This window comes from Elgaria multicarinata, chromosome 9 (assembly GCF_023053635.1).
Source record: "Elgaria multicarinata webbii isolate HBS135686 ecotype San Diego chromosome 9, rElgMul1.1.pri, whole genome shotgun sequence".
NCBI classification, from domain to species: Eukaryota; Metazoa; Chordata; class Lepidosauria; order Squamata; family Anguidae; genus Elgaria; species Elgaria multicarinata.
The window spans coordinates 45,487,840-45,501,758 of NC_086179.1; the positions used below are offsets into that span (position 1 = coordinate 45,487,840).

Below are 13,919 nucleotides of genomic sequence, written 5' to 3' on the forward strand. Positions count from 1 at the left end.
CCTGGTTTGGTTACTGCAATGAAGTATGTGGGGCTATCTTTGAAGAGAGCTTGGAAATTTTAGTTAGTACAAAACAGAGCTGCTAAGCTATTAACTGGGACTGGTCAATATGGTCATGTGATGCTGATGCTTTGTCAGCTGCATTGACTTCCAGTCTGTTTCTAAGCCAAATTGAAAATGTTGGTTTTGACCTTTAAAACCCTAAATGGCTTGGGACCAGAATGTCGAAAGGAATATCTCCTTCAGGATGTTCTTGCTTCAACCTTTAGGTCATCTTCAGAGGCTCTCTGCTGGATTCCTCCACTGAAGGAAGTTGGGCAGGTGCTGGCTACAAGAGATAGGGCCTTCTCCGTTGTGGTGCCCCATTTATAGAATGCCCTCCCCAAGGAGGCTTGCCTGAAACCGACATTGTTACCCTTTTGGTCCCAAGTGAAGACCTTTCTTTTCTCCCAGCATTTTGGAGTTTGAGGGGGAGGGGCAGGTTCTGTGGCTATTTTTAGATGTTTTATTCTTGTGCTGTTTGTTTTGTATTGTACTTTATTCTTTCAGCTTTTGCAATCTGCCCAGAGAACATTTGTTGTGGGGCAGATGAAAATTGAAATGAATAAATAGCATTATTCTTAGAAGTCAACAAACTACTCATAATTTCTTTTCTTTTTTTAACAGATAGTTATTGTGCAATTTGGTGGGAAGCCTTTCAGTTGTTCAGAGCTTACGGTAGAACAATGGCTATGGTCAATTTTTCTAGGAATGGGAACACTTCTTTGGGGCCAGGTAAATCACACTTCTTGTGCAATTCATTTGCTGAATTTATCAATGTTTGTATTCCAAAAATGTATGTATGCTTCTGCACTCTGTAGGACTGTGGCTTTTTCCATTGTAAGTAACTTTGTCTGTGCTGTATTACTACTTTAAAATTTCAGAGAAATTTTGGAAAGGAAACATTTGACTCAATCCCTTTCTGCTGCTGCCTCTATTTCATCCAAATGTACGGCAGTATTTTGATAATGCCATCTGCCTTACTGCCCCATCACCATCAAAAAAACCCTTTAATCAACTACTGCTCTGCCTTGTTACAAAAGAACATTCAAAATAAATGTTTGAAAAATAAATCTGCATTTATCTAGAATCATTTGAATGAATTCCTCAATGTAGCTTACATCTTATACTTTGCTTTTAGAATCCTGTTAACATCTTCTTTGTCATGATTCTAGTTGATATCAACAATTCCAACCAGCCATTTGAAATTCCTTAAGGAAGCTGGCCATGGAACACAGAAGGAAGAGATTCCAGAAGAAGAGTTAGCAGAAGATGCAGAGGAGATTGATCATGCTGAAAGAGAACTACGGCGTGGTCAGATTTTGTGGTTTAGGGGCCTAAACAGAATACAAACTCAGGTATGGTCTTGGAAAAGGTAGGATGGTGAGGGTTGAGGGGGTTGTAAATCTTTGCATTGCTCTTGGTATTGGTTTGGGTGGTCATAAACTGTGTGACTGAACTCTTTTTAACATGGGGAAATGGATGGCTCTTTAATTCCTCAAATTCCTTCTTTACTTCATCTCTGAATTACGTCTCTTGTCTCTTTACCTGCTCTATAAAAGTGCCTTTTTTCTTTGCTTTTTATGTGTTATAGATGGGATGCTCCTTTCTCTTGTTCTCTCTCTCTCTTGCTGAGCAAGCTGTCACAATCTCTGATTCCTTGCAGATGGATGTAGTGAATGCTTTCCAGAGTGGAACTTCCATTCAGGGGGCTCTAAGGCGACAACCTTCCATCGCCAGCCAGCATCATGATGTAACAAATATTTCTACCCCTACACATGTAGTGTTTTCCTCTTCTTCTTCTACTACTACTACTACTACCACTACTGCTTCTACTACTGTGGGGTGTGAGTGTGTGTTCCTAAGTGCATGAAATTAACATTTCCTAATTCACACACCTAACGTTTCATTCTCTCCTTCAGTCCTTAAATTCATCGTTAAGGCTTTTCATAATTTTTCTCACCAAATTGAGTCCTCAACATCCTTTTTTCTTAGAGGGCTACAACATAGGTGGAACAGTTGCAACAATTATTTATAACGAAAGCTGTGAATCTGCACATATTGTGTGTGCCTTCATGCTTGCACAGAGGGGACTTTTTTGAAATCTTCAGAACTGACTGTTAAGATATTTGAGTATATGCCTTCAAGTAGAACTGTTTACAAGAAGATATACATTATAATTCAATGAAATGTTTAAAGCTGATCCAACATTAGATGGCGTTTAGATGTTTTCTAATGGGAAATAGCAAGCTTAAATTGTCATCTCAATGCAGTTTGGATATATTCAATGTAACCATTTCAATTTGCACATGGAACTTAAAAGTTCTTCAGTTGGACCTAATTCTGGCCTAAAACATGAGGGTGCTTACTTTTATTTGAGATTAAATTATTACTAAGCTTTTCCTATGCATGGGATTCCCTACAAAGTTACAGGAACTAGAAGTAACTACTTAGAATAGTTTAGTTTTAAGTTAAAATGTTTATTTCATTCCATTAGATGCATTTTTGTAAGTTCTCTTGGCGACACTATATGAAATATTGTTTATTTAAATCACTTCTCTCCTTCTAGCGCATTATTTTTCTACAAATTGATCCTTTTCTGTGCTAACCTCTTTAGAATTAGTAATACTTTTAAGCTGGAAAATACATAAATTAGTGTTATAAATACTTGTGGTAAAAAAGCTTGAATCCAACGAAATGGGAAACCCAAAAAGGATTCCAAAAAGCAATGGGGTAAGCCAAAGAGATGTTTTATTTCAGAAAAATAAATAGTTCCAACATGTTTTGGACCTCATGTAGGTCCTTTCTTCAGTGAAATCTATAGAACAATTCACAAAATTTGTATTGTAAAATTTAAACATGTCCCTGTTTTTTTTAAATGTATTTATACAACATAACTAAACACACATTTATTTATTTATTTATTTATTTATTTATTACATTTCTGTACCACCCAGTAGCTAAAGCTATCTGGGCGGTTCACAACCATTAAAACCATAAAACACAAAATGATAAAATACAATATAAAATTTTAAAACTGTGGTATAAAAATAAATAAAATTATTAACAACATAGAAGGTAGCAGCAGTGCAAAGATTTAAAATACATTGTCACATTAAAAAGAGAAACTGAAAAACTAAAATGCCTCGGAAAATAAGGTCAGCTCCAAAAAGAACACAATAGCAATGCAATTATTTGTCAAAACTAAGAATCTGATGAAAGGGAAGCTCAAAGTTCCAAACTATGTATAATCATATCTCATGAGTAAATAAACTTAATGTGACCAAATTTGATGCTTGCTCTTCTAACTCCAGCCTCCTGGACTGGGGGGAAAAACAAGCTTATATGAACCCTAATTGGAAACAGCTTTGTTTTAGAATAGCATTGCATGGTCAAGAGAATCATTAAGGCCAAAGGGAGTCATATAACTTGTCTCTATTGCTCAGAAAGATCTCTTACTCTATGGGATTTGTCTCCCCAAAGTTGTACCAATGCTGCTTCCACAGTTTGATGTTTAGTATTGTGAATATGGTCGCTTATTGAAATTTTGAGTAGGTAAAGTCTCTGTGTTTGTAAGCTAGAATCCTGTTATGTGTGTGAATACAATCTTTAGTCAATCTTAAAAAGTACTTAGAATTTGAAATTCTTGCTAAATAGGGAAGGTGCCTGACTATACTGGCACTATGACCTGAGAAATGTTTCATAGAAATATTGATTCTCAGAGAGAACTTGAGTTTCATGAAATGAGAGAGGTAAGAATGATAGAGATGGAACAAACCTTCAGGCCTGTTACAAAGTATTTTACTAGTTGTGTCTCTGTGAGCTTCTGCAACAAATGTCTTAAGGCTGTTGGCTTTGTAAGTCTTTGGATCCCAGTACCAGAGTTACATTTACTTGATTTTCAGTCTGCTAAAAATAAATAAACATCTAGCAAATAAAGTACATCAAATATTGGGCTAACATTACATATGTCTAATAGAAGGTGATCATGAGTTATATTCTCATTTATAGTGTCTATAACCATAAAAGTGTACAAATCAGCAACATTTTCTTTCTGGCTTCTTATGAATAGTCTGGTAAAAGTCTCCTTCCCATACATAAGATGTCTTCTTTTTTCCAATAGACCAGTCTTTGGCTCAGTTCAGACAACACATTAGTCAACACAGTGTGAAAACTCCACTCAACAGTTGAGTTTTTAGGAGGTACTTCCCACACACAGCAAGTTCTAACTCCACCATTGAGTGACTGTGGGCTACCGTGAAGTTGAGTAAAATCCATCATGACATTTGATTGACAGTTCCTCTGCCCTCTCCCCCCCCCCAGTCCTCCCGATGGTATCCCATCAATCATTGCTGCAAAAAAAGCCCAATCCCAGCAGCTCTACTAGAGCGGCACTTGCTCCTTTCGTCACTCTTGCTGCAGAACTCCGTAGCCAGTGGGAAAAGTCAACTCAAAGCAACGGAAAGCTCCACGGAGCCCTTCACACAACACAACGGTTGTGGAAGAACTCTCCTCTGCAGAGAATGGATATTCTGTGTGAAGTGTTTCCCCCCCCCCCAAAAAAAAATCCACCATTGCATGGAGTTTTCCCGCCAGACAACACATTTCTCAGTGGTGGAATAAAATCTCCACTGTGGAGTTCTAAAACCATCATTGAGAAACGTGTTGTCTGAACTGAGCCTTTAAGTCAATTGGGTGGACTGTTGGCATGCATATATTACTTATTTCTACATAAATACAAATGTGAATGCCCAGAATTTAAAACACAAACACATGCATGTGTGCACACACCCTTGATCACTGCTCTTAATTTATTGAAAGGTAATGTCTCTTTCTAACATAATATTCCGCAGTTTGCTTCTAAGTAGTAATAAAGTGCATTAGCTCAAGAAAAACGTTTTGATGTATTCAGCAGATCAAGGGTTTCCCTCCACCCCTGTAATAGCAAAGTTAATCTGTTGCAAATACAAATTGGAGTAACATTGGTGAAGGAACTCGTATGAGATTGCAGCAGTGCTCTGGACAGGCATATCACAAGATTAGAAAAATTGTAGTAGTACAAGAGGAAATTTGCACATGTCTGTTCCCTGGAACAAACTGATCTTGTGATTAAATCATGTAAGCACTGTATTGTACAAAGTGACTGTCAGATCTTGACTAGGAACCCAAGTAATCAAAGTGGTGAGATGACAACATTACTAAATCCTCTGTTAGATGGGAGTTATTCTGGATAAATATTATGCATATGCTTCCAGTTGAAACTGGCTAATCTAGCGTTTTATCAGTAATGATATTTTAATAAATGTCAAAATTACATATAACATACATGCAAGTAAAAATAACACTAAAGGGTTTGTTTTGCCAAAGCACTTCCTTACATTTTAAGGAATATCAGTTTCTACGCTTAAATATATTCAATAGTAATGATCAGACAATTTCTCCCCTCTAATGGGGTTCCTTAATGGAAACTATGCAAGTGGAATATTTGAGAAAAGAGGGTGAGAATGCATCAGGGGCCACTTGGAATAGGATCAGAATTTTACTTATTTATTTAATTTATATACCGCCCCATAGCCGAAGCTCTCTGGGCATTTTACAAAAGTTAAAAACAGTGAACGTTAAAAAGTATACAAAATTTAAAACCATCAAAAATATAAAAACAGCAGTATAAAACAACAGTATCCATTTAAACAACAACAGCTGTGGGGTCCATTAAAAAACAACAGCATACATTGTTAAATGCTGTTAAATGCCTGGGAGAAGAGAAAAGCCTTGACCTAGCGCCGAAAAGATAACAATGTTAGCGCCAGGCGAACCTCATCAGGGAGATCATTCCATAATTGGGGGGCCACCACTGAAAAGGCCCTCTCCCTTGTTGCCATCCTCTGAGCTTCCCTCGGAGTAGGCACCCAAAGGGGAGGACCTTAGATATTGAGCGCAGTGTACAGGTAGGTTCATGTCAGGAGAGGAGTTCCGTCATATATTGTGGTCCCAAGCCGTATAAGGTTTTATAGGTTAAAACCAGTATGTTGAATTTGGCTCGGCAACGTATAGGCAGCCAATACAAGCAGGCCAGAATCGGTGTTATGTGTTCGAACCTTTTGGTTCCAGTTATCCATCTGGCCGCTGCATTTTGCACAAGCTGCAGCTTCCGAACCATCTTCAAAGGCTGCCCCACATAGAGGGCATTGCAGTAATCTAATTTGGAGGTTACCAGAGCATGGACGACTGAAGCTAGGTTATCCCTATCCAGATAGGGGCATAGCTGGGCCACCAAACGGAGTTGGTAGAAGGAACTCCGTGCCACGGAGGCCAGCTGAGCCTCAAGTGACAGAGATGATTCTAGGAGAACCCCCAAGCTATGAACCTGCTCCTTCAGGGGGAGTACAACCCCATCCAGAACAGATTGAACACCCACCATCCAGCAAAATTCTTATCTGAAATGTAACAAGGGCACTAGAATGTTTAAGTTAGCATTAACTTCAGAATATTGTAATATGTTGACAGTATTAACTTCATTTGACCCACCGAGATGTACAAATTCTCAATTCTGTTGTTGAACTAGGCAAGTAGCCTGTTGACTATAGAAAACAAATGAGCTTATGCAAAAAATCTCAGAGGTTTTATATTGCCTTTTTCAGTTGATATTCAGAAAATAACTATACTGTTTTAAGGATATCAGGATTACAATCTGTATTTACAAAGTCACCGTCTGCATGTAAAATCTGTCTGCATAAGTCATGAATCAACTGTTGCATATGTTTTTTGTCTTCATTTGAGTGTGAGTATTTACATGTACATACAATGTAGTTAAAGTGGTTCTCTTCATAATGTGTAGGAGAACAAATTTTGTATTTTTATTTATTTAAGCATTTTTATGCCACCATTCAACCAAAAAAGGCTGTCACGGCAGCTTACAAAAGTATTTCTTGTGCAGGAGGTATTTTATTTTGTATCTCTTCTTGATCTTACAAATTACTTGATCTTACAAATTACTATGAGAGTGTTCTGTGTGGTATATACTCAAATACTTAAATTTGTAGAGCTATTTTTTTCCCATGATATTAGAAACAATGTCCAGCAATTTTAACACTGTTTATACTTGTTTGGGTTTTTCATAGTTGGATACATACATCCCTGCATTTGAAGACAGTAGTTCTCACTTTCAAAACTCCTGCCATCTTCAGTCTTCCAAAGTTCTAACATTTTACCCTGTTCATTAAATTGGAGAAGAGTTTTTCAGATTGGCTTAATTTTCTTTTTATCACTTGACCCATGATAATTTATAAGAGTAACATCAATTCAGTTTTGTAGGGCTTGGCATTTTTTCCAGTGCACTTGACATTTTCGTTCCTACTGTAGCCTGGCAATGCTCTACTGAAATGCTCTTCATTTTTTTTACAGTTTATTGCAAGTTCCACTGCATTACATACAAATTCAGTTCACTCATGTCTAGCTGTTTGTGGATTCAAACTCATAAAACCGTATTCCCCTTAAAATAACTTTGCTGTAGGTTAACAAGTATGCTTTTCATACTTGCAGATCCGAGTGGTGAATGCGTTTCGTAGTTCCTTATATGAAGGATTGGAAAAACCTGAGACACGAAGTTCAATCCACAATTTTATGACGCATCCGGAATTTAGAATAGAAGATTCTGAGACTCATATTCCCCTTATTGATGATACAGATGCTGAAGATGATGCTCCAACAAAACGCAACTCAACTCCTCTACCACCCTCTCCCAACAAAAATAACAATGCGGTTGACAGTGGAATTCATCTTACAACAGACTTAAGGAAGAAGTCTGCTACCTCTTCATCCCCAGGGAGCCCACTACATAGTTTGGAAACATCACTCTGATTGTAAGCCGAATGTTAACGCATTAGCTGCATTGTAAAGAAGCAAATTGAAACTGGGTCTCCTCACTCATTGTGATGGACAAGATGGTATTCTTGTCTTGGACTTCAACAAGAAGATACACTTGTACGAATGTAGATTTATTTTTTTAAAAAAAGCTTTCTGCCAGACTTGAGGATGCTTTTGGGGGTGGGTGGGAGTAATAATGAACTCTGACAGATAAACAGTAACTTGGCTTAAGTGACCTGTGGATCATCAGCTGTACTTAAGAATGGCCCTTAAGAATGTCTTAGCAGAGCTTTAGTTTCTCATTCCTTTTGAGGAGAGGGCTGGAATGGGCAAGGGAGCCCTGGATCACTGAATTGATAACTTTCATTTCTGCTGTTGGCTGTTAATAATTTGGATTATTTATGTTTATAAATGATACAGATCTGTTTACAAGGTTTGTAGATACTTTTTTGTTCCTGTTCATAGATGGGAAGCTTCCTTATAAATGATGCAGAAAAAAAATTAGTCCATCGAATACTGCTGTATTTTCAGGAAAGGGTGTTTCTATTGAAACTGTACTAAATTTTTGCCTGCAACTTACCTTGTTAAATATTGTAGATAAAAATTGCTACTACTAATAGCCAAATAGGTAACACTAATGCTTTGTAAAAACAAACAAAAAACAAACCATGAGCAGTGGTGTTCTAATGAAGTTATGGCCTCTGTCCTAATTAGTTTCTTAAACATTTACTACTTAATGGTTTTGAAACAACTGTAACATTTTTAAAAATTGAGAAACTTACTGAATAACTTCTGTTCAGAATTTAGTAGAGGATTGTTTAATGCAGGACAATGTGATGGAACTTGCTTGAAATACTTTTGTTATCTCAGGCAAAATGGATTAAATCAAAATACATCAGAACCTTAGTCCTTTCTGTTTTTGTGTAAACACAGTAGCTTATTGCTGTCCTGGTGAATTGTGAGTGGAGCTGTTTATTTTTCTGATCTTTCGTTATCCTTACAGCATGAGGGCTGTTGGCATTTGGAAAGTTATGAATAGGTAGCATACATGTTTTCTTTTTGTTTTGAAATTCATTTGTGTAAAAATAAATCAGCCCTTTTGTTAAAATAAACATGCAGCAATGATTTTTACAGGATTCAGCACCTTTACAAAGATTACTTTAATAGATTTTGGTGGCTTAGTGTAGAAGGGAAGTTAATAGAAGTTTTTTCTAACAATATTTGTTCTCATAGATGAAACAAATGAGACATGCAAATAGTTCAGGCTGTAAACTTTCTGAAGGTTAAAAGACAGTGGTTTAGGTTACCCTTGACTACTTCAAAAAAATAATAATTCAGTAGTTGGAAACGTAGTTAGGTGGAAAATATTGACTATCCTTTTAAGTAATCTTCTGGGGGCCAAAAACAGACCAGATAGCAAGAAACTGAATAACATACACTTGAGTCTTTGAAAACTGGAGATCTTTCTAAACAAACTTTTTTGTTACAGTCCATTCGTCCTTTTAGTATTTTTATGCCTCTAACATTTTCTCCTCCTCAAAGGTCTCGGATGCTTTTTCCCCCTTTTGCTGGCAGAGCCAAACAAAGGAAAAAGAATAAGTAGCTCAGTTAAGGAGTTTGATGAAAGCACAGCCGAGTGGAAAAGGGAAACTGCATCCTCAACAATAGCGCCATGTGTTCTGAGTCATGGCTGGAGGAGCCTAGGTTTCATTCTTCAGAATGATCTGTTGTTTTTATAATCCTCTTCTAAGAGCTGGACCCATAGGGAACCTGGCATGTAGAAGCTGTGAAGGTAGGCATTGACTTTCCCTAGCTGGAGGCATACAGTTCTGGGAAAGTTGGGTTAACAAGGGAGAAGAGAGAGAATGCACCATAAATGTATTGTGCAGAGCTAAATGTATCAAGAATGAGATGGCCGCACCTATGAGTGTTGGTTTGTCGTCTGGAGAGGTAATGCCTGAGTCAAACATGCATTGTCACAGTTAGATGTCATAATACAAACTTGAAAGTAAAATATTTAGGAGCATGGTGTTGAAATAACTCTCTTCAGTGGGCAATATATATCCGTTCTGCATTGTATCCCACTGCCAACCATTCACTGAGATTTCAGGGATTGTTTCCACCAGTCCGGAAAACCCACTCTTTATAATCACACTATACTTGTACTTAATATGGCAGTTATTCCCAAAGTTCCATCTTGTAACTGGAGAAGAAACATATTTTGGAACTAGGTAACACTCTTTGTAAGCAGGAGAAAAGTGTGCCTGTAAAACATGGATTAATGGAATGTAACTGTTGAACTATCTCAGCTATGTGAGGTTCATTGTAATAGTACATGTTACCTTTTTACCTTGCCATTTGAACAGAAACCCTTTTTTCCTTCTGTCTTAATGGTATTCATGACTACACTCTGCTGCCCACAATCTACTGTGAATTCTACATTTCAGACCTCTGGGGGAAATTTAACTGCAGACTTTGTGCACAAATTATCCTTTTTGACCCTGTTGACAGCAGTACAATACATTGAGTCTTAACAGCAAGTGTAAGTGTAATCTGAAATCAGGAATACTTGTTCAATAACTTTACTGTGAAAGCAAAATACCATGACATCATGTTAGCTATCAAAACAATCGTTATTGCTTTTCAGTTGCTGAGCCACGTATTTGCATTTGCTGGTTGTAAGGCTTACTTAGCTTGCTCAATGTAACTTAAATAAATAAATGTGCTGTTTATCTGTCTCTGGATGGGGACTGGAATTTTTGGAAGTATTTTACTTGAAATATATAACTTTATTCTAAATAAGCAGACTTCCCTGCATCTATTTCTTAATTGTTGTGTGTGATTTATGCTGTATTGGATAAAGAGGAATATTGTTTGTACTGAATTATCATTTTTTAGAGGTCTTACCCTAAATGTATGAAAGGTTGACTCAATATTGGTACCAAATTAACAGATGCTAAACAAAAATCAACAAGAAACTTCAACTTAGAATAGGTGCCCATATGAGGTGCCTAAATCTCATTGCTATGAAATTCACAATCAGTAATCCATTGTGAACTTCCGTCTTCAACTTCCACTCTGGTCCTGCTTGATTTATTGGTTTATTTACCCCAAAATGCAATTACTGTTGGATCCTTGTTTGCTATTGTTGATATTCCATAGTACTTTTGTCATGTTTCCCTTTTAGACTTCTCTTTGAAAAAGAATGTCCATACCTCCTAATGTCTGTATTTATTTATTTGATTTATAACCTGCCTTTCTACCAAGAAAAATGGCACTCAAGGCAGGTTTCTCTGCTTTCTCTGGTCCAAGTGTATACTGGACAGGGGGAAACCAAAACAAACATAACTGGAGTTGGAGCTAACTTCGTTCTACATAGTTCCCCTCAGTTTGCATTATCAAATTTGGAGGTTCATTAGACAAGAGTTTTATCACACGCTTGCTACTGCCCACTTACAGATATGCACGCATCCCTTAGATGACGGCATTTGCCTCCCATACGCCTCCTGCTCCTTGTTTTTCCGTTGCAAAATAGACCCCTTTTAATCCGACTTTTTTTTTTCAAACGGAATGTGCCACGATCTTCTGCTGTGTGCAGGGAAAGCAGCATGATAAAAACAGCTCCTGAATGGGCCATGTGGTCTTTATTTACTTCCCCTCTCTTCCCAGAGGGGAAAAAGGAAGTAATGAGGACTAAAGCAGGGGCAGAGAAGCGACGGTAAGGAAACACAATTTTCCCCATCTGATGATGCCTTTGGTCACATTAATGTTTAACTCTAGTTTCCAATATTGTGATCATGATATCGATGAAACTTAATTTCAGTTAGCAAGCTGGTATGCGCAGTATTAATCAGTAATAACTTCCCGTCTTTCCATGGGCTCATCTACACCAAGCAGGATATTCCACTATGAAAGCGGTACATAAAAGTCAAGAGCCACACTACTGCTTTATAGTGGTACTGAAGTGCACTGACAACTGTTGGGGTCCATGACACATCTACACCAAGCAGGATATAACACTATGAAAGTGATATGAAAGCTGTATATGGTATGTATCATGGGCCCCAACAGTTGTCAGTGCATTTCTATACTGCTATGAAGCAGTAGAGTGGCTCCTGCCTTGTATATACTGGTTTAATACCGCTTTCATACCGGTATATCCTGTAGATGAGCCCCATGATAGTGTGATTGTAGAGCAGTAAGATACCAAGAATGGAATTTCTGCCTAGTTGCAGTTAGGGGCAGAGAACCTTAAGCATCAGAATTATGGTAGGTGCTGTACTTAAGTTCTAGCCAGTCTTAGATATTTATGCTTATTCATACCTATGTGCAACAAGGCAAACAACCTCACTGTAGTATTTATATCTTCAAGGGCTAAACTAGTAATAGAATAAAGAAATCAAAATATTTTTAACTCCCTTATTCACACATTACTCATGAAGGAGAAGCAGGGCCTACTTTTAGATTTCTATGTTCTGAGTGCAGTTGTTCGAAAAGGAGCCTCAGCATGCAAGTGGCTGCTTGGTGTAGAAGTCCCCTGAGCTCAAGAAACCTGATTTGTGTGGGTGTCCTGATGGAGCCCCTTTATGTGAGCAGCTGCTTACGCATTGAGGCTCCTTTGCAAACAACTGTGCTCAACATGGGTGGGCTAAAAATGGCTCCACTCCTCCTTGAACATGGTATGGTCCTTCACATAAGTAATATATGAATAGGGCTCATATGACTACTACTTAGTAGCCACAAGCATCAGTTCAGGACATTGGGCCTAGTACGGTTTTGTATTAAACAAATTTTGTTCAAAACAACTAGGTTGTATGTTCAAGATGAGTGTCTGTCTTTGATACTGGCATGGTTTAATTTCTCTGAGCAGCTGGGGATTGTGTTTCCCTTTGTGAATAAGGCCTACAACCTAATTGTGTACATCAAGAACCAAGTGTAAATTAGTTCCAAAAAAAAAAAAAACCGGGGGGGGCGAAGAATGGGAGGGTGGGTGGCACGGGGGGAGGGCGGGTGCGAGCACACCGCCGCCGCCCGAGCAAGCAGCCAAGCGGCGCTTGCCCGGGCAATGCCCGGGATGGGGCGGCATTGCCCGGGCAAGCGCCGCTCGGCTGCTTGCTCGGGCGGCGAGCGGCACGATCGCACCCGCCCTCCCCCCGTGCCACCCACCCTCCCATCCTTTGCCCTCCCCTCTCTTCCTCCCCCCCGATGGGCACAGCGCTCCTATGAGTGCTGTGCCAGGTCCGCGGCTTTTCGCGGCTCCTCGCAAGCGAGGAGCCGCAAAAAGCCGCGGAAGTCGCTAGACGTTCCCCAGCTCCGGCCTGAGGCCGGAGCTGGGGAAAAAGCGCGCCATAAGCGACTTAGCTTATGGCGCGTTGAAGGAGGCCTCAGCGCGGCCTGCCTCCGGATTCCCCTGTGCGTCATCTGGACGCACAGCAGGGAAACCGGGTCAGAAGGCGCGCTAAGGCCTTGTCTAGTAAGGCCCAAGGAATCAGCAAACTCTGGGGAAACCCAAGATTGGAAATAGTACTAAGAACTTTTGGGGGAAAGGCCTAGGGGGCAAAGACACAACACAGATCAGTGATGACTAAACATGGTCAGTGGCCATGGAAACCTGATTGACTGGGAGGGCATGGAGTATCTTGGAAGAGGCTGTGAGCCTGATTGGCTGGCTGGAGCCTACACTGCAAAATTCTGTTGCAGATCTCTTGTAATTACTAAACACAATTAGAGTTCCCACTACAATTGCAACAGTATTTGAATTCAGGGTATCTTTTAACAAATAGACCAAAAGTGCTTGTGTTTAAACTTAATATACAAACGTATTTGGCTATTCCATTGTCAAATGATGATGTTTGTTTGAGCATAGCTATTGCTCTTTGATGTCTTACTAGAAATTATTCTTTTTATTTGATACTCCATCTTGAGATCTGTCACTTTTATTTTGTGTACTTTGCTATCCATAATTTTTAAATAAGTTGCCTTGAATTCTATATAATATTAAATTGCCTCATTTG

The 13,919-nt window shown here is 38.8% G+C and overlaps 1 protein-coding gene across 3 annotated transcripts in view; it reads left to right on the forward strand.

Moving 5' to 3' along the window:
• ATP2B1 (ATPase plasma membrane Ca2+ transporting 1) overlaps positions 1–10,646 on the forward strand; it is a 56,332-nt gene extending 45,686 nt beyond the window's left edge. Inside the window, exons 19-22 of one of the 3 annotated variants that reach the window (XM_063133810.1) lie at positions 667–774; positions 1,215–1,397; positions 1,634–1,792; positions 7,582–10,646. In XM_063133810.1, the coding sequence (XP_062989880.1) occupies positions 667–774; positions 1,215–1,397; positions 1,634–1,792; positions 7,582–7,899 (768 nt within the window). In that variant the 3' untranslated portion in view covers positions 7,900–10,646. The remainder of the gene's footprint in view (positions 1–666; positions 775–1,214; positions 1,398–1,633; positions 1,793–7,581) is intronic. The other 2 variants (XM_063133811.1, XM_063133812.1) reach the window with 2 other exon arrangements.
• The last annotated feature ends 3,273 nt before the right edge of the window (positions 10,647–13,919 follow it).